Raw genomic sequence first — 25,987 nt, 5'->3', positions numbered from 1 at the left:
ATTTATTAGTTAAATTAGTCACCTTCTTCATTAAAGTTGAGACAGAGAAAAGGGCTATCTTAGCCAGAAGATATTTGCTGATCTCTATTTATTAATAGAGTGTATATACACTTGCATACATTGCTCATTGACTCCCATTGTAAAAAAAAATGCAGACTGTGCAGGGTACTTGTTTTTTGGGATCGCTATGTATAGTATATTGTAGACAATTTCCAGCAAATACTGTGACTGTGCACCACAAACAAGGTATAAATAGGTACTTAACTGAACAAAAGGTACGCTTCTGTCCTTTTTTTTAAAAAAAAAAGCATCTCGTCCATAGCAATCAATCAGAGGTCAGCTTTTGTTCATTAAAATGCTATGGATGCTGCGCTTTGATTGGTTGATATGGGCAAGCAGTTTTTCTGTCGTTTTGATAAGTTCGGCCCATTATCATCCTGACATAGGTTTTCTTAAATAGATACATCAAATGTGGTGACAGATACTTGTATACAGGGCGTGCTATTCCTGCAGGCAACAAAAGCGTATTTGTGAATGAGAACAAATCAATTTTAATAATAATCTTTATCTATATAATCTTTATCTATATAGTGCCAACATATTCCGCAGCACTTTACAATTCAGAGGAAACATGTACAAACAATAACAGACATTATATAGTGACAACACTAATTAAAAAAATCAAACAGTAGAAGCAAGGGCCCTGCTCAAAAGAGCTTACAATCTAAAGCTCTCTTCACATGTGCGTTGGAAACTTGAAGACTAAGTCACAAATTACGTTGTGTTCGAAGTCTCCGTTGCCAATTCTGTAAGATTTGATGGGAAGAAAATTGCTGCACAAAGTGCTATTTTTCCCAGCTTAACAATGAAAACCAACGGACCCCAATATATGTAAATTAACCCCCTCCCGCCGCAGCCCTCTTTCAGATTTTAATTTTCGTTTTTTCCTCCCCACTTTCCAAAAGTGATAACTTCTTTATTTTTCCTTCTATATAGTTCTATGAGGGCTTGATTTTTGCAGGACGAGTTATAGTTTTTCGTAGCACCAATTATTGTGCCATATAATGTACTAGGAAACAGGAAAAAAAATATTTGTGGGGTAGAAAATGAAAAAAACAGTGATTCCTCCATTGTTTTTTGCGAGTCGTTTTTACGGAATTCACTGTGCAATTAAAACAACATGTTAACTTTATTCTGTGGGTCAATACGATTACGGCGATACCAAATATATACAGTATAGTTTTTTCTATATTTTATTACTGTTACAAGTAAAAACCTAAGTGTAAAAAATAAAATTTATTTTGTATCGCCAAATTCCGAGAGCCATAACTTTTTTTATTTTTCCGTCGATTAAGTGGTATGAGGGCTTATTTTCTTGCGGAATAAGCTGTAGTTTTTAACTCATTTTTACTTTTTTTATTAGTCCCCCTAGGGGACTTCAACCAGCGATCATGAGATCGCTTGCAAGAGATACTGCAATACTAATGTATTGCAGTATATCATGATTCTGACAGGCTTCTATTAAGCCCTGCCGGAAGCAGGGCTTAATAGGAGCAGAAAGATAGCGGGCCTGGGGGGTCTTCATTAGGCCCCCAGGCAGCCATAGCAATCATCGCCCCACCGCAATTGCGTTGCGGGGGGGGGCGCGATGAGCTGTTAGAGGGGGTTGTCCCCCTCTTTCTAACGATTTAAATGCTGCTGTCGGTATTGACCGCAGCATTTAACGAGTTAAACGAGCTAGATCGTGCTCGAGCGCGATGCCGCTCGTTACTCTGAAGTGTCGGCTGCAACAAACAGCCGACACCGGCATCGTATGGAGCGGGTTCACTCCGTGAGCCCGTTCCATACTTCCAACTACCCGACTTTGGTGTATGGATACGTCAAATGTCTGGAAGGGGTTAAAGAGGCTGTGTCACCACATTATAAGTGCCCATAATGTGATCGGCGCTGTAATGTAGATTACAGCAGTGTTTTTTATTTAGAAAAACTATTCATTTTGACCAAGTTATGACCTATTTTAGAGTTATGCTAATGACTTTCTTAATGACCAACTGGGCATTGTGGACAGAAGTGTATGACGCTGACCAATCGGTGACCAATCAGCGTCATACACTTCTCTCCATTCATGTAGTCAGCACATAGTGATCTTGCGTTGTTCACGACATGCTGTCACTTACTCACACATTAACGTTACTGAAGTGTCTTGAGAGTGAATAGACATTGCTTCCTGCCAGGACGCAATGTCTATTCACAATCCCGAAATTTCAGTAGCGTTTGTGTAAGACTTAATGACAGCAAGCGTGATCTTGCGAGATCACGCTGTAAATGAACGCCGCAGGCAAAAAAAACGCTGCAAAAACCACTTTCTCTGCCTCCCATTGATGTCTTGCATGTCGCTTCTTTTTGCTAAGAGCATTTTTTTCCGCTCATAGAAAAAAAATGCCTCTGGATTTCGGATGTTTATTGTCGCGGTTTCCGATGTGGTTTCCGAGGAAAAAACTCTGTGGGAACAGGGCTTAAGAGACTCACACATGACATGCCTCTTATCTCCACTGCTTTCTGTTTTTCCCCTCTATTCCTGTCTCTGGAGGAATCATGTTTCACATTCTGGGTAGCACAAAGTGCAGAGCTGTGTCTCACTAGCAGACAGTGGGTAATTACAGCATAATGTTTTGTTTAATTTTGTTGGAATGTGCTGTTCAAACTTTTATGTTGATTATGTGATTGATATATGTGGGGTGTATGTGCAGTGTAGCTACCACCTCATAGAGGTCGACTTGTGGTGGCAGGTGGGCTCACACAATTTAATCAAAATATGCGCTAAGAACCTCCCTATTGTAAGAAGATTTAGCAGTAATGAATATGTATTTATATTTAATGGCTTAGGTGGCATTAGTGTCGCAGTGTGCTGTCGCCATTTTTTGGTGTGCTATATATATATCTATATATCTATATACTGTATATATATATATATATATTGTCGACAAAACAGACATCGTAATGAGTGCTGGTAGAATGTTGGCATGCATGAAAGGATTTATTTACAAGCATGATTCTATATTGTTATTAAAACTGATGAACCAAAAAGTAATATCACATGATATCTAGCTGAAATCTGGCAATCCTCTATTTTTGTTGTTTACTGTATTAAAGCAAATTGGATTAGTCAGGGAGTGGCATGTTTTTTTTCTTTGACTCAATGAACACAAACACTGGGAATGTTTTAAATCGCTATTGAAATGCTTTTCTTATACCTAATATCCTACAATTTATCACATGCCAATGGCATTAATTGTTCTTTGTCCTAACGGCTTGACCGATATTTTACATTAGCATTGACAGGAAGAAGTCATTAAGATTAATCACTGATCTGATGATCTTGGTGAAGGTAAACATTATAAACGGAACTTATGTTCCACTCAATAAGACTAGTTTGCTGACTACTATATCTGACATGTCATGGAGGCTAATCATGCATGCCCCATGTTATATAGACTTATTACTGCATATCCTTCCAGAAGGGATTTACAACAAGTGTTTTTTGCCAAGGATCCGGGTTCCTAATCCACCCTATCAATCAAGTATTGGCAACCATACTTCATGCTAGTAGGTGCTACATGGCACTATGTGGATCAAAGTTAAATGGAAGCTTTCAAAATGTCAAAAGAATAGTTGATGTTACCAGAGTGAATCCTCTTCTTTGACATACTTTGGGGGGAATTTATTAAGACTGGCGTTTAATTTTATAAAACTTATTTAAAAAATGTATTCAATGTATTTTTTTTACTCCATTATTATGATTAGAAAAGTACATTTTAGCGAAAAAAAATAACATTTTGATAGTACCATATAATGTAATATATTAACATATCTTTGTATATTTATATATATCAGTACATTATGCCGTTTGTGCTTCTGAATTTCATTTAGGTCCCACATTTGAGCCATAGTACAGTCATAAGCACAGTCTGATAAATAAATATAGAGAGACAGTCAAAGTGCTAGGAGGACCCCTCCCCCAATGTGTCGTGTGCAGGAAAATCTACACATGACATAACACCCTGGAAAAGGCTGAGAAGTAATATAATTGCATTGCATAAATGTTACAACCCGTATCAAAATTATTGTGATAACTGAACTCACAAAGTACTGCGATTGTGCGAACACAATTCACTCCTTATATTTTGAAAATAGATTTAAAGCATACTTCTGGTTAAAAAAAAAACAAAGATCTTAGATCCTCATGTACAGTACCAATGTTAAGCCTTTTGCTTTAAAGCTCAATATTACAAGGCTGGTTCTCAAGTCTAGAATCCAATAGGAAAGGCAACGATACAGTGAGCAATAATAGGCAGTGGTAATGCAGAATTCCTAGCACTTTAAGAGTTGTATTTTAATGATTTTTACTTCAAATAGTTGTACTTTGAAGAGTTGGACTTTAAGTTAATGTAATGCATGAATGAGGAATAGCTGTAATCGGGTTGGCTATTCTGTAGTCTCCTCCCTGTACACCTGCAATGGGGATATGGACTTTGCTGCAAGGTGATTCCCGGATCGCGGTCCCCAAGATTGTCCCAAAATTATAGCTGGACTTCAGATAAAGGTGTAAAATGGGGAGAGGGATCAGACGTGGTCAGATTTATGTAGAGTTTGGTGAACAAGAGTGGAAGATCAGTCATGATCAGCTGTTTACAGAGCGGTACATAGGAGCAAGAGGTCAGCCGTAATCAAATGTATGCAGAGTTCAGTACATAGGAAAGCAATATAGATAAAGCACAGATAAGCTGGATTACTGGCAAGCCAGAAGAGTCCAGAGTTCAAGTACAGGAAGTTTAGTTCCTGACACTCAGCCATTTGTGCTGCAAACTTCTCCTTTTTCTCATGGTTTTTCCTTTTTCAACGTACGCAAAAAGAAATCACTCATATCAGTCCCTAACCTGTCTCCACTGGAGTTCACAATCTATTTTGCAAATCCTTTTTACGCTAGGGACAATTTTATAGGAAGCCAATTGACCTATCAGTATAGAAGTGTGGGGGAGAACCAGATATCCTGCCTCTGGCAGGATTTGAATACAGTACATGGAATATATATATATATATATATATATATATATATATATTTATTTTTTTAAACAATATGAAATCTCTAAGGAAATGTAAAGTATTTATATGCGTGGATCTTTTTTTTTCTTCGCCTGGGGCCTATAAATCTCTAAAAGTACATTTATTTCACTGGACATGTCACTTCTTTAGCTCATTTAAGTTAGAAAATAAGTAAGCAGTACAGTAATACAATACATCATATTAGATATAGGACACAAATAATGCTGGTAATAAAGCTGGAAGTACTGGTATAAGTAGTATAGCCTCGACAGCGTCAGACAGGTAGACCACAGGCGGGATTTGGTGTAACAATACAGGGTTTTATTGAGAGCAAATTAAACAGGATGTTTTTCCAGCCACAACTAAAGTCCAAAGGAAAAGAAACAATAGGTGTGCCTTCTTCAGCCACACAGAAATTCTTAAAGACCCTTGTTTTTTAGTAACCAAAGCTCAGTTTGTTGCTCACCCAGGAACCTTGTAGTTTCTGGCAATGGTTTTCCACTTCAGTAGAGCCAACCAGACTCAACACTTCAGCTTCATGCAGCTCACACATAACACGATCTTCTGCCCAAGTCAGTTGGTCTCTTTTAATTAAACTAGGAGCCCCACCTGGACTCTAAGTCAGACAGGGAGAAATCCTGGGGCAGCCATTTTTTCTTACCACATCCACTCCAAAATCCAGGTAATTTTTAAACACTTTGCTTGGTAATCTACATGTTGCTCAGTGCCATTTGCTCTGGGGTTTATACCACTGTGAGTAGCAGCCTCAGTGGCACGTACCTGCCATCTAGCACTTAACCTGCTAACTGCTTACAGTAGTCATCAATTCATAGATTTTATTGTAAGATTATAATGTAAGAGCCAATTAATTGCTCTTGTTATCTTATAGAACATGAAAGTAAAGCCAGGAAGGACGATGTACAAATGACTGGATAATGAGATACAATGCAAAATTGGTAAATCCATTTTTAATTTTACATGAGTTCACTGCCTGAAAAGAACGCTTTAAAACTCCCTTTATTGGTCTCAATAAAAAAATGACTAGCTAGCCAATATTTTCCCTAAACAATCAAATATAGGAGAGCATGAAGCTAGGGGACAGGTACAAAATCAGAGGTCTGTGGTTCTGCCCCTACTGTTGACTTACGAACTTCACTCCCTATTAACATTACAATAGTAACCTTGTATGCTACAATCCTACCTAATGCGTTCCTACACCTTCAGTAGCTTAGTTTGTCCTCAGGAGAACACAGTATTAACTTAAGTTCATCAGCACTACACTGCTGCGTGCTAGAGCGTGTTAACTTGCTGTTGGACTGGCATGCATGGCACTAGGTGTGACTGCGGTATAAGACTATCAGAGCCTGTGCTTTTGCTGAATCCATGCAGTAACACACTTCTACGATGCTTCGGACAACATCCACAGTCAGCATCATTCCAGGAGGGTCGTGAGTAACCATTGATCCTACATTTTGGCCCAATACCGGAATATTAATTTGCCCTTATATGCTTATATTACATGCTCAAAATAGTGTTTCTTTATCTGCTATATGGTATTATTTTTGCCCCCTGAAGAACTGGCATAACACAGGTGAAATGCATTGGGACTTTGGATAATTTAATTTAAACAATGTTTAAATTGATTTTCAATATCAATGGAAATGGGATCTGTGACATTTTATAGTGAATGCTACCTTTTCCAGGGCATTCAACTGGGCATGCCTCTCTCTACCTTGTCCTCTGACTATAGTTCAACCATTTAAGAGGCATTGACCAGGACATCTGGTTAAAGGGAGGAGTTTGGGGTCACTCTTCTTAGGGTGGGTGCTTTGACTAGGCAAGGTTTTTATTATGGTATAACAGGGTTAGGAGCTAGGAATTATTTGGCACTAAGATGTATTTAATGTTTTTTTTGAGGCTCTATTAACTTGGATTTCCAAGACCCCAACATGTTTGGATCTGTGACTTTTTTAGATTAAGAAGAAACTCTGATAGTTAGTCTTTAAACCATCTTTCCAGAAAGTCTCAAAGTCATGCACAATAATAAAGTACAGATTTTTGAGGATCCGAAGGAAGCTTTGTATGACTCTAGAAAAATATTAATACTGAGGAGGATAGGGGAGAGGGGGGAGGAGAGGCATTGGGGTGACATGTGAAGAGTCCAGTGGTGTGGTGGCAGTGCATCATGGGACATAGAGTGGGAATGGTAGAAGGGTGGTATGAGAAGAGGAAGGTTTGCTATCCTGTTTTTTTTCTTTCTCTTGATTTAAATGACTAGATTTTTATCTTGATCAGGAGCGGATTGGCAGATCACATTCAAAGAACGGCTATATTGAAACTATATGAAACATACAGCGGTGGTCATTTATCACTAACAGCCTCACATGTGTGATGAAACCGTAAACTATGTGTCCAAAACATCGATAAGTAAAAGTTACCATTCCTGTTTTTCCAGATGAGTATGTGGAGCAATTATACTGATCTATAAGAAAACTAGAATTGAATTGTCTTTCTCATTCTCAAGGAATATAGGTAATACTTTACTGTCAAATTCAAGGGATTAAACTGTTAATGGTTGCAATATACTTGCCCCAGTGGCCTCTCTAGAAATGCTGGTTAAGATACAATCTAAACTTTAAAGTTTCCTAAATGTCCGATCCTGTTTATCAGCGATTTTAATAGGGTTATTGTCCATGCGCTTGACAAAAGGTCTGAGTGAAGTAACCAACATGGCAAAACCTTGCCATGTTGGAATGGGCAGATGTATGGCAAGATATAAATCCTGAAAATCATTTTATTTTCTTGTTTTCCAAGTTCAAATAATTACATTTCATGTATAGTCTTGATATTTTATGAATTGGAAAAGGAATTATAAAACAAAAAGTGGAATGGGGCCCTAAGAGGCTTATCTAACCATTTACCACTTCTGGTTGATATCAAGCAGAAAAAAATACAAGATTAACATTTTAGAAGATAAACCCCTTTTATTTAACACCTATTGGACAGCACAGTGAAATCCGTAAGAGAATAAAGGATTTTCTAGAGACACATTTATGTAATTAGAAAAATAGGATAGTATGGAATGCCCTAAAGGCTTTTCTTAGGGGTATTTTGTTTAAGGGAATAGTAAAATGTAAGAAAAATTCTGATAAAGGGCTAAAAAAAAGCTATTGTTTGGATGCATAGGTCAAAAGGCTCGCTATCTCAGAAAACCCACTGAATTTAATATGGTTGACTGGATTAAGAACCAGGAAAGCAATTGGATCGCTTCCAGGAAATAAAGTCCAGGGACTAAATGGACTGTCAGTTGAAATATTTAACATTTATAGTGATGATCTCCTCCCATTTCTACCTGAGATATATTTTTGGATGTAAGAGAGGAGTTATGCCAGATGTCATGAGTGAAGTTTTGGTTACCTTGATCCTCAATCCAGACCAGGATCCATTGGCAATGGAACCGTATCATCCACTATCTCTGCTAAATGCAGATTATAAAGTTCTGGAAAAGATCTTGGAAACAAGATTAACAAAGATAATTCATGAGGATCAGACAGGCTTCATTTATGGGAATTCAGCCTCAATTATAACATCAGAATTCATGTGGGTTGTGTTGTGAAAGTGGAGTTTTGGGGAGAGGTCTGTAACATGGATTCAAGCCTTGTATACTGTACCAATTCTAGAGCCAGATTGAGTATTAATGAAAATGCGTCACCATTCTTTTGCTAAGGAAGAGGGACGGCAAGGATGCCCGCTGTTACCACTCTTATTTGCATTACTTATGGAGCCTTTGGCTTGTGCAATTAGAATAAGGAGGGAGGTAGAGAGCCTTGTTCGTGGTTTGTGGGAAAATGAAATACTTCTACTGTCTACATGATACTGACATGCTTTTGTTGCTTATAGATGCATATACATCCATATATAAAGTAATGTCATTGATAAGTAAGCAATTCAGGAATAAATAAAAAAAATTGCTAAGACTTCCACTACGGAAAGGAGAGTTTGATGGTTTATTACCACAGTTGATGACAGACCAGAATTTTAAATACCTGGAGATTGTAATTTCTCGAGACCTTGGGGACTATATGGGCATGAATGTAATACCTATTATACAATCTCTACGGGAAAAATTAAAGAGGCTCTGTCACCAGATTCTGCAACCCCTATCTGCTATTGCAGCAGATAGGCGATGCAATGTAGATTACAGTAACGTTTTTATTTTTAAAAAACAAGCATTTTTGGCCAAGTTATGACCATTTTTGTATTTATGCAAATGAGGCTTGCAAAAGTCCAAGTGGGCGTGTTTAAAGTAAAAGTCCAACTGGGCGTGTATTATGTGCGTACATCGGGGCGTTTTTACTACTTTTACTAGCTGGGCGTTCTGACGAGAAGTATCATCCACTTCTCTTCAGAACGCCCAGCTTCTGGCAGTGCAGACACACAGCGTGTTCTCGAGAGATCACGCTGTGACGTCACTCACTTCCTGCCCCAGTTCCTGCATCGTGTCGGCCACATCGGCACCAGAGGCTACAGTGGATTCTGCAGCAGCATCAGCGTTTGCAGGTAAGTAGCTACATCGACTTACCTGCAAACGCTGATGCTGCTGCAGAATCAACTGTAGCCTCTGGTGCCAATGTGTTCTCGCTCGTCCGACACGATGCAGGACCTGTGAGTGACGACACAGCGTGATCTCTCGAGAACACGCTGTGTGTCTGCACTGCCAGAAGCTGGGCGTTCTGAAGAGAAGTGGATGATACATCTCGTCAGAACGCCCAGCTAGTAAAAGTAGTAAACACGCCCAGATGTAACACACATAATACACGCCCAGTTGGACTTTTACTTTAAACACGCCCACTTGGACTTTTGCAAGCCTCATTTGCATAAATACAAAAATGGTCAATACTTGGGCAAAAATGCTCGTTTTTTAAAAATAAAAGTGTTACTCTTATCTACATTGCAGCGCCTATCTGCTGCAATAGCAGATAGGGGTTGCAAAATCTGGTGACAGAGCCTCTTTAAGTGTATGGAGTAAGTTTGCAAAATTTCTCCTATGGCTAGAGTGAACCTTCTTAAAATAGTAGCGTTACCACGGATCCTCTATATACTATATGCCTGTCCAGTATGGCTCTCCACGAATCTATTCCAAACGTTTGAAGTGATAATTAGAAAGTTTATTTGGAGCTGGAAACGGGCTCATATCTAACTGACAACCTTGTATCAAGCTACAAATACAGGTGAAGTGACCTTACCTACTTTTAGGGTTTCTTATTATATATCACAACTATAGCACATTGTTGGATGGGAGGTGGAACTCATAAAAAATGTAATCCTGGTTGAAAATAATCATAACATATACAATATATTAATGACACAGGAGACAGGGATATTAAGAAATAGAACTCAAATTGTTGTTTTTTATCCACGGGGTTGATATGCCATGAATAAGGACATAAGCGTAAGCAAAACTATTATTATATGGAATTTTACGATTTCTTTTTAAATAAAATTGGAACCACGTTTCCTTTTAAAATGACCTGGCACTGGATTACAGTTTTCTTCTGCTCCACAGGGTTAATGTTACAAAAAGTATTGGTTGAAATTAAGAAGGCACTTAAAATAGGAGAGTTTTTGTAAAGGATCTGCCTGACACAGCTTCTGTGTCGACGCCCGTGGTTACTCACTCTGCACCTGCTCCTAAGTCTGGTCGAGTGACCCCTTCTTCCACCAATCAGCCTGGGAGGCTGAGGAGTGGGAGAGCCTTTCACAGCCTGGCCAGACGGAGCTAGCTCCCGCCCTCTGTCTATTTATACCTTCACTTCCTGCTCCTCCTTTGCCTGTGATTCTTTCAGTCTGTTTCCTGGCCCTGCTGCTGGCTGCTTACTACTTGTCTTCTGCTTCATATTGACCCTGGCTTGACTGACTATTCTCCTGCTCTGCGTTTTGTACCTCATCCACTCCTGGTTTGACTCGGCACGTTCACTACTCTTGTTGCTCACGGGGTTGCCGTGGGCAGCAGCCCCATTTCCCTTAGCTTCTGTTACTCTTGTCTGTTTGTCTGTCATGCACTTAGTGAGCGTAGGGACCGACGCCCAGTTGTACGCCGTCGCTTAGCACGGGCCGTTGCAAGTAGGCAGGGACTGAGTGGCGGGTAGATTAGGGCTCACCTGTCTGTCTCCCTACCCCGCCATTACAGTTTTTTTTATTTATGCACCAACTATTTAAACACGCAAGGTTCCTACCCTAAAGCAAACAGAAGAAACTCGAAATATTGTATTTAGGTCTTTCTTTTATTCTTCTCTTTTTAATTTTGTAATTGTTTTGCTTCTTTTGTATGCCATCTTATTTTGTCATTTTTATATATTGTTGTAAGCACTGTACTTTTTATATTAAAGCTTAAAACGTTAGTAAGTTTGGTCCTGATATGTTCTCAAATAGCAGTTCTCAAATGGCGAGTCACGGTCCAAATCCAGACCGGAGATGCCAGTCATCTGAACCCCACGGAACCCTGCAGAGATGCATTGGAGGAGGACAGTGTCTTCTCCAGTGCATCTATAATGGTAGGTCTGCCATCAGGAGCGAAGCTACCACCTAAGCTCAGCACACGAGGCCCTGATGCTGGCTAGTGAATTAGTTATCAATTCATTTTCATTTTCATTTTCGGTGTTTTAATCAATTTTAGGGGTCTGATTTCTGGGTCTGAATGAGTTTAGGGGTCTTTTTGGGGTAGAATAAAATATCTGGTACAATTTACAGAACACCAAGTATTTATGTTCCTTTGCCGCAATATACTTGCATAGTTGTTTTAATCTAATATTAGATTAAAACAGCTACACAAGTATATAACAGTGAAAGGAGGATATGTACTTGTATTTCTGTGATTTATGCTGGTTATAACTGGTGGTCTGTGGTACATTTAACATGGGAGCCCAATGGCCTGATACTAAGTGAACCCTGCTAAACTAGTGGTTAATATCCCCACATCTGATGCCTTAACCAATAAGCCACTTCCAGTAAGTCTCCGGCTGATCAGTTTATAGACTACAAAGTCTGTTGACTGTGTCTCAATCCCTGTTAGTAGTGTACAAAAGTGATCCTCTTAAATGTCTGCCTCCCAGTACAGGGCATTGTGGTTTGGACCTGTTAAACATGGGTCATCAACTGCAAAGATAGTAGGAGGCTCATAAGCAGCCATGGTCATAGGGGTAATAGCACAAATAAGAACAGTGATAATGGCCATGGGACTAGGGGTGCTAATAGTCTTGAGGTGAAAAATGAAATAACGCCCCTCCTCCCCAAATTTGATATGGGTAGAGTCCTCTGATGTCTATATAGTGAAGATGAAAGAAAGCCTCAGGTGTGTTACATACAGGGGTGCAGCATTCATGAGACAGGGTGAGAACTTAATCTTAGGCAGCACCCCTGCCTTAATTTATAAGGGCAGTATTTTGCCCGATATGTATACCGTCTGTCACTCTGTCTCAAGAATTGTGCGCCCCTGTATGTAACCCACCTGAAGGGTTCTATCATCTTCAACCCTTCCTTTGCAAAATAGAAGTCAAAATCTGATTGCCATAGGCAACAGCAACGCCATCTTATTTGCTTTTATATCTGGGTACTGGTAATATTGTAGTAAATAACATATTAATGTAGTTAAGGGTTATATCTGCACAAAGCTGTTACATAAAAAGTATGTACTCTATATAAACTATTTATATCTACTACCACACAAGAGAAATGACTTTTCCTAAAGTAAGGCACTAATATACACAGCAGCATATATGTCAGTGTGAGTGTTCTCACGACACTAATTGCTTGCGTTGTTAAGATTAAGAGACATTCTAACAATTTTGACAGTGTACGAACAAACCTGCTGGCAAAAAGTCTGCCGAGCAAGAAATGATGATTGAGAAATCTTTTAGTGGAAAGTTCACAAAATATAGGTAAGACAATAGAAGCTTATGAAATAGATAAGAGTGTCAATTCAATCTCAGATGTTATATAAATGCATTTAATTATAAGTCATGCATGAAAAAAATGTGAATCGCTTCCAGGTGACACAGAGGGAGGTTTACATTATATGAGGCTACACAGTTTTTTTAACATGCACATCCAGGGGCGGAACCTTTAGTCTTCTCCACCTCCTATCCAACTTGTCACCTGCACATTTATATAAGCTGACAACCTCCTGACAAATTTACACATCTGCAAGGACAAGAAACCTTACAACTTTTCAATTTTATTTCAAACTGCTTTATAATGAGGAGAGAACTTTGTTCACTGGCCTTTTACAGGGCCGTATTTGCTGAATTCCTAGCCACATTGATCTTTGTGTTTTTTGGACTGGGCTCTGCTCTGAGATGGCCAGCTGCTCTTCCAACAGTGCTACAGATCTCATTGGCCTTTGGTTTGGTGATAGGTACAATGGTCCAGACAGTGGGACATATTAGTGGAGCTCATGTAAATCCAGCAGTCACATTTGCCTTTCTTCTTGGATCTCAAATATCTATATGGAGGGGTACTTTGTACATCATTGCCCAGCTTCTGGGAGGTTTAGCTGGTGCTGGTATCCTGTATGGTGTGGTTCCACCACCTATCCGAGGAAACCTTGCGATCAACACAGTAAGTATGTCAATATATGGTGAACTTAAATTGTCTTATGGTGATAAATGTAATGGGGTCTACCAATATATAGCACTTTATGTACATACAGCTAAATGTAAAATGAGGGAAAACTATATAAATAATACAGTGCCACGTAAAAAATAAAAGAAAGGTCTAAAATAAAATAAATTGTAATTTCCCATATATAAGTAATGATAGCAGCTGGGTACTAGAAGGCTCCATCACCATCACTCAATTGAAAACTAGTGTGGAAAGCTCAAAACATGGAAGTGTGACTACAGTAACTTCAATACCCTCAACTCACCAGGCACATAGTGGTCCAGGAAGCTGGCACAATACTGGGGATAACCAGTGAAGAGCCCATTATACATTCTGAGGACCACTATGTTAGGTTAGGATCTTGCCAAACTAATCCCCATAGCTCAGCTTTTTAGACCCTGTGAGTTTGACATGATGGACGGGATACTAGAGTGAACTTTTTGACTCTCAATGTTTCGAAAGGCATTAGTCTTTTAATAATGTATTTTTTTTATACAATGATTTCCTGACAACTTCTAATTTGGATTTTTTTTGCTTGTTTAAGAACTTGGTTTTTGATGGACCATATCATGAACTCCATTAGTCTGCACTGGACTGATATCAGTACTTAAAATCTATTTAATACAGCAAACTATTTTCTTAGTTTTTTTTTTATCAGGATCCCCAAATACTTTGTTTCTCCATAGAACTGTCTGTTTTATATAAAAGAGTTTCTGATAAACTGTCAATATTTCGCTGGGTTCAATTATTGTAAAAGCTATGACCTATGTAATCTTGTTCATTTTCTGCTTTATCAATGATCTCTCAGTTTTTTATAGGAATTTTTTTCTCCCTATTATTTACTCAGCTTTTATGATGAACAATGTGTATTTGATCAGGTCACTAAAGTGATTCACGGATTATTGTAATACTATTTATATTTTTCTCATGAACATACATTATAGTTAAGCAAAGAGTTGTGATGCTTTAGGTGTATTAGATAAACATCTTGATTTTGATACATTTTATAGTATACAGTAGATTAGTATAAATGTTTTTACTTATGTCACCAATCTCGCAGAATTATATTTTATGATCATTTATTTTTATTGCCATTTTTTTAAAATAACTTCACAAAACTGACCAATAGGGTCAGTACAACAATACAGAGTGCAGAATACAGGCGTTGGTGATGTCTCTCTACAATCTCATATGCTTAGGAGATATGTTATTTCCAAACAGAAGTATGCAACCTCATAAGAGCACTGTGTCATAATATAAAAGAACAGATTGTAACAAAAAAAAAAATAATCTAAGAAAGAACAGAATGTAACAAAAAAAATCCAAGAAAGAACAGAATGTAACAAAAAAAAAAAATCCAAGAAAAATAAACAAGCAGGTCTCCACCGTGTAAGAAAAAACAGAGAACCAGCGCAAGTGTTCCCTGACGGGGATCGGCAGAATACATGTATACATAGGTAGTGTAAAAATCAGGAGAGGGTAGGAGAGGAGGGAGAGAATTATATTTTTACTTTGATACCATTTTTCTCATATTAAACCAGACTTTACCCCTTCCACCTAGAGTTTTTTAGTGACCATGTACACAAGGGTATTAATATAATTTGTCATTTAACTGCTTATTTTGTACCCGAAGATAACTTACTGAGTTTACATCATGTTGTAAGATTACATACAATCCTCTGGAAAACCCACAAATAGCATATCATGACATTATGATCAGTTATGCCAAATAATACAGTCAGAAGTGCAGTTTCGACAAATGCAACTGCAACATATTCTGCAACATTTAATAATGAACATACATTGGCCCTGGTCTCTAATGGGAGCTAATAATTCAGGCACAAATGTACACATACTAATATTCCTACAGTTAACCTAAGTATGTTTTTGGAGTATAAAATTAAATCATAGTACATCTATATAAACATGGCTAAACCATTCAAAATCCAAGCAGATGGTCCCTGGTCAGATTGTAACCCATGGTCACTGCAGTTATATATTACATTATACAAATAATATGAGTTATTTGATATTTTTCTGTGAGATCACTACCAAGAGGAGATGTAATGGTCTAACATGGGTAATCTTTACGCACCACCAAAGCCTAAGAGATCCAATCCTTCCGTTTTGTATTAGAAGAAGCAAAGATCATGTACTCATAACAGCTGTCAAATTTTTGTTTGCAATAATAAGCCATCGTCAGAAGCAATCAATCCCCCTCTTTACTTGGCTAGAGGAAATGGGGCCATATGTGTTTAGCTTATATCAATGACAGATATTCTAGATCTCACCCAATTTTTTTTTACAGAGCATGATGATGAAATTTGACATTCATAACATCCTTGTATTATATCATAACAAGTGTTCAGTGCAGTTTTAATATGATATTATCCATATATGTTATTTTTTTGGTACTTTTCATGTTTAACATACTAGTCTACACACATATATATATATTGTATGTTTGAACGTCTTAAGGAGACTTTCTGGCAGGAAGACATTGCTTCTCCTTCCAGTCTATCCTCTACAACTTCTACCAAACTACAACATAAAAAACATGATCTCACAAAACATGCTCAAAGCTTTAGATCAGACTCTTTTCCATATGATATAAAGGGAGCGGAAGCACCGATTGCATGTATCAATACACTCTACCAGATGTTCTACTCTAGAGTGATTTATAACGCAAGATCCACCTATATCATTTGCAAAAATGATTAATTCTGGGGTCCGAAAGGGCTTCCGTTCATGGGTTCCATTAAACATTTCCTTCAAAGGAACCCATGAACGGAAAGCCAAACAGAAACCATAGGTTCCATTTGCATTACTATTGATTTCAATGGTAATGCTTCCGTGCAAATGATCCGTTTGTCTCCATTCCGTAAAGTTTCTGGAGTTTTTTAGCGGAAACAATAGTTAACTATTAATTGATTCCGCCAAAACGGAACCCTTACACAACGGTGACAAACGGAAATCATTTGCACCGGATCTGTCACCATTGATATCAATGGTAATGCAAACAGAACCTATGGTTTCCGTTTGGCTTTCTGTTCATGGGTTCCTCCGATGGAAAGGTCTAAGGGAACACATTAACAGAAGGGCAATGTGAACAGGCTCTAAGATGTAGCATATTTATATATTTATCTCACTTTGAAATCTACATGTAATCCATATGAAAGCATATTGCATTGTCCAGACTACTCACAAATTTAGTTGACAGTTTCTTGTACAAGTATCGTAATCCAAAAAGTAAACACGTGACGTAAATCTTCATATCTGGATAAGCAGTATGAAAGGACATATGTTATTGCAACAGCGACAACATATCATGCAGATATTTATTTATTGCAGGATTTATTCAACATTAAAGGGGTTGTCCAGTTTAGAAAACCCCTTTTCAAATACCCTATTAGGGAATTCTGATGAGATCCTCATTTCTTAGTTACAAAGAGCGTCCCTCACTCTGGAAGACCTGTCCTGTCCAGCATTATACAGATTATTCGCTGATTTAAAGGGAACCTGTCACATTGAACATGCAGTCCGATCTGTGGGCAGCATGTTATAAAACATGAGGAGCTGAGCAGATCTATATATATTTGTGTATGCAAAGATACAAGATATCCTGTAATTTATTCATTTAATCCCGTAAGGACTCGTCCAATCTTCGTTTTTTCATTTTAATTTTTTCCTCCACGACTTCCATAAGCAATATTTTTTTTTTTCTTTCTTTGACATAGCCGTATGAGGGCTTGGTTTTGCACGACAAGTTGTATTGACCGCGGCATTTAAGGTTTTAAACGGGCGGAATCAAAGTGATTTTTGATTCCGCCCACTGGAGTGTGGTGTCGGCTGTATTACATAGCCGACAGTGGATGTATTATATAGCCGACACCCGCTGAGTATAAAGCGCGCTCAGCCTGTGAGCCCACCCCATACTTCCCCTAAACGGCTATCACTTACATGTACATGGTATGTTGTTAAGGGGTTAAATCCCTGCTCACTGTGGGCTAAAGAGTCCAGTGGGCAGGCTCAACCATTGATTCACAACCTTACCTGTATGAGTGTGAATACAGAATAGTTGTCAATCACCGAGTAGGACCACCCACTCGACTCCTAAGCCCAAAGTTAACAGGTATTTTAATAAATAAATTACAGGTTACACTGAATCTTTACTAACACAACTTTATATTAATCTGCTCCGCTGCTCCTGCTCTATAACATGCTTCCTGCAGATCGGACTACATGGTCACTGTGACAGGGTTAACTTTAAATGTGCACTGTGTAATGCCTAATTTCCCCTGTGGTAGCGCTGCGGGGAAATGTAACACTTACTGCCAGATTTCCCACAGATAATAGCTGACTGCTATGTATATTTATCTTTTTGCCTTTGGTGACCCAACTCTTGTATATTAGAAAAAGTCCTTTAATATCATAGTCTATTAGAAACTATTCTGTTTTTTATGAACAGGAGCTTTTAGGTTCTAGCTCAGGTTGACTACACGGAACTCCCCAAGGTTTCCCTGCACTCCTGGTAGTTCCATAGACATGTAAAGCAACAGCCTTTTCAATGACCTCCTGATCATAAAGGTGTGGTACAGACAACTGCTATCCACCCATGTTTTATAGGACAGAGGCAACTGTGCATTTGTGCTCATCCGTGTTAATTTCCGAATCAGCAGAGGACAACTCTAAAAGGGGAGCCTAATATATAGTTGTGCAATTTAAAAAAATATTTGTAAAAACAATATACAATAGATAGATACATAATGGTTCTATGAGCAGCACAAAAGGTAAAGTTCAGTGGCTATGCAACGCATACAGTTTCTGATGATTAATAAATTTTTAAGTCAAGGTATAAACAAGATAACTTCTGTTTCATAGATTTAGGCAATAATATCATAAGTGATGTATTACCCCTGGTGCAAGGATATTCTATGTGTAATGGTCACATACTATTTCTCTACATCTACTAACAATATTTTATTGTTACAGCTCACTAACAACACATCTCCTGGTCTTGGTTTTGTCGTTGAGATGATTCTTACCTTTCAACTTGTTTTATGCATCTTTGCATCCACTGACAGTCGCCGGACGGATCATGTAGGGTCTCCGGCTATATCCATTGGCCTTTCTGTCACTTTGGGTCACCTTATAGGGGTAAGTATAACATTAACATTTATTCAATTATTTCCATAGCAATCAATGTAGGTTTGCTTGTTTGCTAATATTTCTGTTTTAGGTATTTTTATAGAACTACTTGTGTGTTGTTATAGAATAAAAAATATCATTAGATTTAAATTTGTCATGGTTCAGATAGCACTAGGTTTTCAGGCAGGTGCATGTGTAGGACCTCAACCCAATGTGATATGAAAAAGGTACAATGCACTCCAATGGGAGGCGCCTCTCATTGTGGCTAGCCGCGTTTCCACAAGCGCCATTTCTAAGGAATCCGCATACTGCAGTGCCTGAAGAAGGTCAAGAATATGACCGAAACGTTGCATTGATACTGGCAAAATACTAAATATATATCTTGGAAATGACTCCCATTGGTGTGCGTTGTACCTTTTTCATATAATTATAGTGAAGTGACTCCCTCGAAGATATCAATTTGAAGAGTTTATCAGAAGGTTCAACATTTGAAGTATTTAAGAAGCAAACTGTATTAGCTATGACGCCATCTTGGATATTCTCAGAAATAGAAAACCCTACAGGCAACAAAATCACTGGGAGGGAAACTTAAAGAGGTGTTAGAATTTTAAGATGAGAGTGGATACAAGTTCAAGTTTTTGACTGAGTATTGGAAAGTGGAAGGAGCAGGGACTAAATGCAGAATATTTTAGGCCATGCCGGTTCCCCACTAATGAAGCTTAAACGCACATGAGTTGTGGTGCCTTGTTATCTGTCCAAGAGTATTGTGTCGATTTTGTATTGGTTTTATGGAGCAGAATATACCCCATATAAGCATTCAACCTTAGTTAACCATAATTGAAAGAACTGACCACATTGAAGTTCTTAAATTAGTCCATGGATCCATACATGGCAACTTGCTGCCTCATTGGCTGCATTGAATCTGCCCCAAGTTGGCCTGACTGCTATACTGGCAATACCAATTGGTTGTTGTATTATATCGTGCCTCACCTATTTACAGTTCAGGCTATTGTTACAGTCAAGATGATGTTTGTGATCCCAATGAGCAACTCTTGTTAGAGTGTGGCTTGGGCCTTATCGTCACCAGCCTCAATACCTAAAACAAAAAAAGTAATAAATTGCAGCAACAATGTTACAATGTTACAATTTAACATTTCAATATAAAAAATACCCTCTAACACAAACGTTGTTTTCTAAAATTAAAATAGTAATTTGTGTCTGTATACAGCAGCAAGCAGAAACAACACATGTTACAGACATAATTAGGAGATTGTAATTTCTTGGTGACAACTGCATGTGTTATACATAGAAAGCAATCAAGTGACTTGCAATTTACTACTATCATTTAATTAGAATAATATTTTGAATACTTTAGATATACTTCACTGGTTGCTCAATGAATCCTGCCCGATCGTTTTCTCCAGCAGTCGTAGTAAGAAGCTTTCGCAATCATTGGGTAAGCACATTTAAATATATAATACCATGTTTCTTACAGATAGAGTGATAGATAACACTGTCTTCAACCAGAATGATTACAATTAAATAACTACGTTTTCTATGTAAACTCTAGAGCAATTAGTCCTATCTTGTATAAACATTTTGGAAATGAATATAAATGCTTATTTGTCTAATTTTGTATATTTTGTGTTGTAGGTCTTCTGGATTGGGCCATTAGCAGGAGGAGCTATAGCCTCTTTAATGTACAATTATGTGCTGAATCCAATCATAAGATCCCCCAAGGAGAAGCTGGCCATATTTTTGGGGACCTATGATCCATCTAATGACTGGAGTGAGCAACCTGAACCGCACAAGAGACGCTCTTTGGACTGTCCTGACCGTGTAAATAAGCCGTTCTCTATGTAACAAGAATGGTAGAACTAATATAGCAAATGGACATTGTCTTTAATTATCAAAGTGGTGGCCAATGTGCCAATTAAAAAGCTCTCGATATTTTGAAATCCATAATTTCTATGGTTGTTCTGCTATGCCAAAGGACAGAAAGAGTTTGGTATTTTTATTCTAGATATTGACATTGCTAGGAAGCAAAGTCTAATTTATTCATTCAATGTAGTTCTAATATCAATAAGTGTTAACTATATTTTACCAAACATTTTGAATCAAAATAATACAATTCAAATGTAGGCATGTAAATGACAGTCAGCATAGCCTCCATACTGGCATAAGCTAAATCAGAATTACTGGTCACGTCATAGGGATACTAAAGACTAGTAGTAACAAAGAATAACATTAAGTATAACACTGCATTACTTAGGGACAGAGGTGTGAGCTTCCAAGCTTAAATGTGAAAACTCTAAAGCCCTTGTAACAAGTTATACCTGGGCCCACCACCTAATGATTTTACATGTATGATGATATCACACTGATTGAAGTATTCATTTAGATATTGGATAACTCCATCTCGTATGATTAAATTATCATGAAATATAATTGAGTCTCTGTACTGCCCTCTTATAGCACCAGTGCAACAAGGGCCTGTGGGGCCCCAATATATGGCTATTTTTTGGAGCCACCCTTGCATCTAGCACCCAGGGCACATGCCTTTGCATGACACCCTGAACCACACCTCTGAAAAAGCAATTAAAAGAAAAGAAATGTACTTAAGTTGTTCAAGTGCAAAAGCTTTTTTTTTATTTGTAGAAAACCTGATTAAGGCCTTATTCACACGAACGTATAATACGTCCGTGCTATGTGCGTGATTTTCACACGCATCGCACGGACCTATGTTAATGAATGGGGCCATTCAGACTGTCAGTGAATTTCACGCAGCGTATGTGCGCTGCATGAAACTCATGACATGCCCTATATTTGCCCGTGTTTCACGCTGCACGCACCCATTGAAGTCAATGGGTGCGTGCAAATCGCTCTCGGCACACGGAAGCACTTCCGGGTGCCGCGCGTGATTCGCGCTACAGTAGTAAAAACTATGAATGAAAACAGAAAAACAAAACGTGCTTTTCTGTTTGTAAACATAAAACCAGAGTGTCATAATGATGCCGGCTGCACGAAAATCACGCAGCCGCGCACCATATGCTGATGACACACGAACCTTTTGTGCGCGCAAGACGCATCATTTTTTGCGCGCACAAAACGGACATGTCCGTGTGAATAAGGCCTAATAATGCAGGTGAGATGAAGAATAGCATAACATGACTGCAGACAGCACAGTGCCAATCCAGCTTTTATCTGAATAGAAATTTGAAACAGATTGGTTGCTAGAGATATACTGTCTGACAGCTACAGTACTTAAAATGGGGTTGTCAAGCAACGCATCCTTAGCAACCCGTTCGTCACAGACTATTCAGGGATTCAGCTCCGCTCCAAACTGATCTCAAAGCAGGGTAGGTAAGAGGCGGCTTAGCCGTATTCAAGCTAGTCTTTAAAAAACATAAATTTAGTTTAAGAACCTGTTTAACATGGTTTAGAACAATATATATCTTAAAGTGAATATCCACCCCCTTAAAATGTTTGTTTGTTGTTGTTTTTAAATCTATAGGTTGAAAATAAAATTCTGGCCACCTGCAACTACCACTAGAGGGAGCTTAGTACCTTACTGCATACTATGTTTACATTGAAAATAAAACATTATACAGTAATTTCCTAAGCTCCCCCTAGTGGTGGATGCAGTCAGACACAATTAGACTTTTTAATTCTATGTCAATGCAGGGGATATGGAGCTTTGTTTCAGCTATGTTAAAAAATTAATCAGCACAGAGTTTTGAATCTTAAAGCGACATGGTGTTAAAAAGCGTACATTTACTTTAAGAATAATTATACAGGTTTAAGCTGCTAGGAGAAAGTATAGCTGAGTCGTTATACACATTATCTGAAATATTTATGATTTCTTTTTGAAATCCCATTGCCATATCCTTATGATTTCAAGCAAGCTATAAACAATAAGAAAATAGTAAGCTCCAATGTGCAATAGAAACATACAACACTGAGTAAATTTGTTCTGTACATTAAATAAACTAAGTGATTTGTATACAATGTTAAATAAAAGAATATGAATTACCGTCTCAGTTAAGAAGCTGTGGATATGATTTATTACTAATGATTAGGAAAGTTTCAGCACAATACTTGTGTTCTGGTAGATGACTCTTTGCAATAAAAGACTCTGGGATTTGAGAAGATGTATGGTCCATTTCTATGATAGCACAAAGGAGGGCAGTTACTAAACATGTCCAATAATGCATTTTTTTAAAAATTAATAGTCAGTGTACAGTTTGCTTATAAATATGTAGATATTTATGCTCCCCACAGAGTTACATTTTATCATTTTAATGTATCCCACACTTTATTTGCATTGTTATAACTGCATTTGTATTGATTGTGAGATTAAACAATTTTATTATATTAAACTTTTAACTGGTTTACCATAATTTGTGCATGTTTTAATTCGAAAACATAAACCATCACCCTTCAGTAGTATTTACTTTGAGGTGGTTGCGAATTTTCCAAATTTTAAGGAGAAAAATATGATAGTATGAAGACCATTGTTGGGATCTCACCCGATCCGCCACAGCAATCTGTCTGCCTGATGGGGGGATTGTCAGCTTGCCCAGAGCTGTGGCATCTCGCGATCAAGACGACACCCCAGCATTTTGCTCTGCACTGTGCTTGACTCGGCCGCAGGATTGAGATCAGGCCACAGGGGTTGAATTTAGAGGCTGGAGATCAGCTTGATTCTCAGCCCTGGTGGTGCGTTTCTTGGCATTTTCCTGTTGTCTTCCAGTGATTCCCTGTGAAAGACCCGGCTTTATCTTAACACTGCTTGACCTTTGGTCTGACCGTGACCTTGCTCCTGAAAAATTATTTCTGGACCTGATGTTTTATGCGTTTTACCAACCCAGATCCATTTGAATATGATATTCATTAAATCCAACATCTTCTGTTCAACTGTCTATTGGGGCCTATCTGGGGGACTGAGATCTAGGAATCCTACTAGAAAAGTCCATACTTCCTTGCGGAGGTTAAGGGTTAAAGAACGGGGAGTCCTCAGACACGTCGCTCAAGTCTATACCTTCTACGCTGTGCTACTCTGCATCACCGCTCCTGAGACATCACGCAAGTTCTATACTAGCCGGGGATTGGCATCCAAATATGCTCGAAGGCTTACAGTCTAATATATAATGGTAGAAGACAGAAAGAGTGACGTAGTATGGGGGCAAGTGGAGTTGCAAGGGCGCTCATTGGTCTTACAGAGCAGGTATCTGGAATTGCTGCTATGCTTAAAAGCTATGTACACCTTTGATAGGAATTTTTCAAATAAATCAGTGATTTATATGATTTAAAACAACTTTTAAATTGACTATTACACATTTTCTTTTTACTTTTTAAGATACAGCTTCTATGTATCCTGTATACATAGAAGCTGTATCATTCTGTCAAAGCCATGGCCGTCAGTTCAGCTGATCTGACAGCTCAGTTGATATCTGGACCTGTATGTTTCTGACACGCAGGGTCCAGATAGTAACAATCAGATCTAAGTTCATACATTTGAAAAGGATTTTTTTTTTTAATAAATCAATGTTTTATGTGATTTGAAACAACTTTTAAATTGACTTTTACATTTTTTTTTACTTTTTAAGATACAGCTTCAATGTATACTGTATAAGCTGATTCGGTCAGTTCAGCTGAACTGTCGGCTTGGCTGAAGGCTGGTCTTCTGACACACAGGATTCACACCGATCATTATTAGCTGAATCCTGTGTGTCAGAGGACCAGCCTTTAGCCAAGCCGACAGTTCAGCTGAACTGATGGAATCAGGTTATACAGTATACATTGAAGCTATATCTTAAAAAGTGAAAAAATGTAAAAGTCAATGTAAAAGTTGTTTCAAATCACATAAAACATTGATTTATTTAAAAAATATATATATCCTTTTCAAAGTTGTACTTAGACTTTAAGGAATTGGAAAGCAAATACGTGCAACTTCCTGAGGTCTCTGCCACTCCACCTTCTCCTGAACCCCAGCCAGCATAATCTACAGTTGCAGATTCAGGTCTGCGCACCCCTGTACCAAAAGTACCCATACTGGAGAAATCTTCTGGCGACAGAAAGTACTTCCGATCTTTTATCTATAGCTGCCGATTGCTCTTTTCCCTAAATCCATTTACCTACCAAACCGATCAAGTAAAGTGAGCACCATAATGACTTTACTAACAGTCGAACCTCTGTCCCGGGCACATAAACTTCTGAAACAGGATAGCACTTTCCTCCTGGATCTCAGCGCCTTTCTGGATGTTCCGACAATAATCTATGACCAACCCTACATCTTTTTTCAAGAGCTACTTACATCACGGTCCAGGTCCTGTGGAGTACTATATCATGGAATTTCAGAGGACTGCTGCTGATACACAATGGAACGATTCTCAACTGAGGCTCCAATTTCATCCGGGGCTACCGTAAGCTACCAGCTCAAGAATGAACTGGCTCACATGGTGGTTCCAGATCTCCTTGAAGTTCTGATTCAGTGATGAGCGCCGCAGCCATTGGCAAGCAAATCTCTTTCTTTATTGAGAATAACCCAGACAGTTCCTTAACACCTGTCCTATTCAGCCACCTCGTGTGGGTAAGTCTATCGCTGCTTATGTTTACAGTGCCACTCCATTCTTACCTTCCGCTACTCATTTCCACATGTCACTTTTATTCTAGTGACCCAGAACCAAATACTCGCTTCAGCAAACCTTGACTCAGGTGCCAGTGGCTGCTTCATTCACACAAGAAGAGGATTGACACTGGGAAACTGAGAAGTAGTAAATGTACAAAAACTTTATTAACAATGATAACACAATATAAAAAGAATCCAAAAAGACCACAGTAAAAACAGGGATCATTGGCTGGTGAATAAAGTCAGACCATGCAACTATGTGAGAGGCAGGTAAATAAAGTGCATGTGCGTCCTTTAAATGATGTATGTAACTATCCGTTAGATAGTAGTGTGTACAGAAGGTAATTCAATAATATGCATCAATAGATATGAAGTGTTTCAGATTATATAACCGTATTCAGATAGTATGGTCGTTATAAGACAACAGATATAACAACACAAGTACCA

At 38.3% G+C, this 25,987-nt stretch overlaps 1 protein-coding gene across 1 annotated transcript; it reads left to right on the top strand.

Moving 5' to 3' along the window:
* Window positions 1-13,356: 13,356 nt before the first annotated feature.
* LOC142740659 (aquaporin-5-like) lies at window positions 13,357-20,877 on the top strand. The gene is made up of 4 exons (XM_075850070.1): window positions 13,357-13,719; window positions 18,754-18,918; window positions 20,285-20,365; window positions 20,563-20,877. The coding sequence occupies exons 1-4, from the start codon at window positions 13,357-13,359 to the stop codon at window positions 20,770-20,772; spliced, it is 819 nt and encodes a 272-aa protein (XP_075706185.1). The 3' UTR covers window positions 20,773-20,877.
* The last annotated feature ends 5,110 nt before the right edge of the window (window positions 20,878-25,987 follow it).

This window comes from Rhinoderma darwinii, chromosome 2, assembly GCF_050947455.1.
Source record: "Rhinoderma darwinii isolate aRhiDar2 chromosome 2, aRhiDar2.hap1, whole genome shotgun sequence".
NCBI classification, from domain to species: Eukaryota; Metazoa; Chordata; class Amphibia; order Anura; family Rhinodermatidae; genus Rhinoderma; species Rhinoderma darwinii.
Note: the sequence above shows the minus strand (reverse complement) of the source record. Positions and strands in the feature narration are given on the sequence as shown.

Bases quoted from the DNA above. Each gene is read 5' to 3' on its own strand.
- LOC142740659 (XM_075850070.1), top strand. From the start codon at position 13,357: ATGAGGAGAGAACTTTGTTCACTGGCCTTTTACAGGGCCGTATTTGCT. The intron at 13,720-18,753 runs GTAAGTATGTCA...TTATTGTTACAG, and splicing joins GAAACCTTGCGATCAACACA to CTCACTAACAACACATCTCC. The intron at 18,919-20,284 runs GTAAGTATAACA...TGAATACTTTAG, and splicing joins CTTTGGGTCACCTTATAGGG to ATATACTTCACTGGTTGCTC.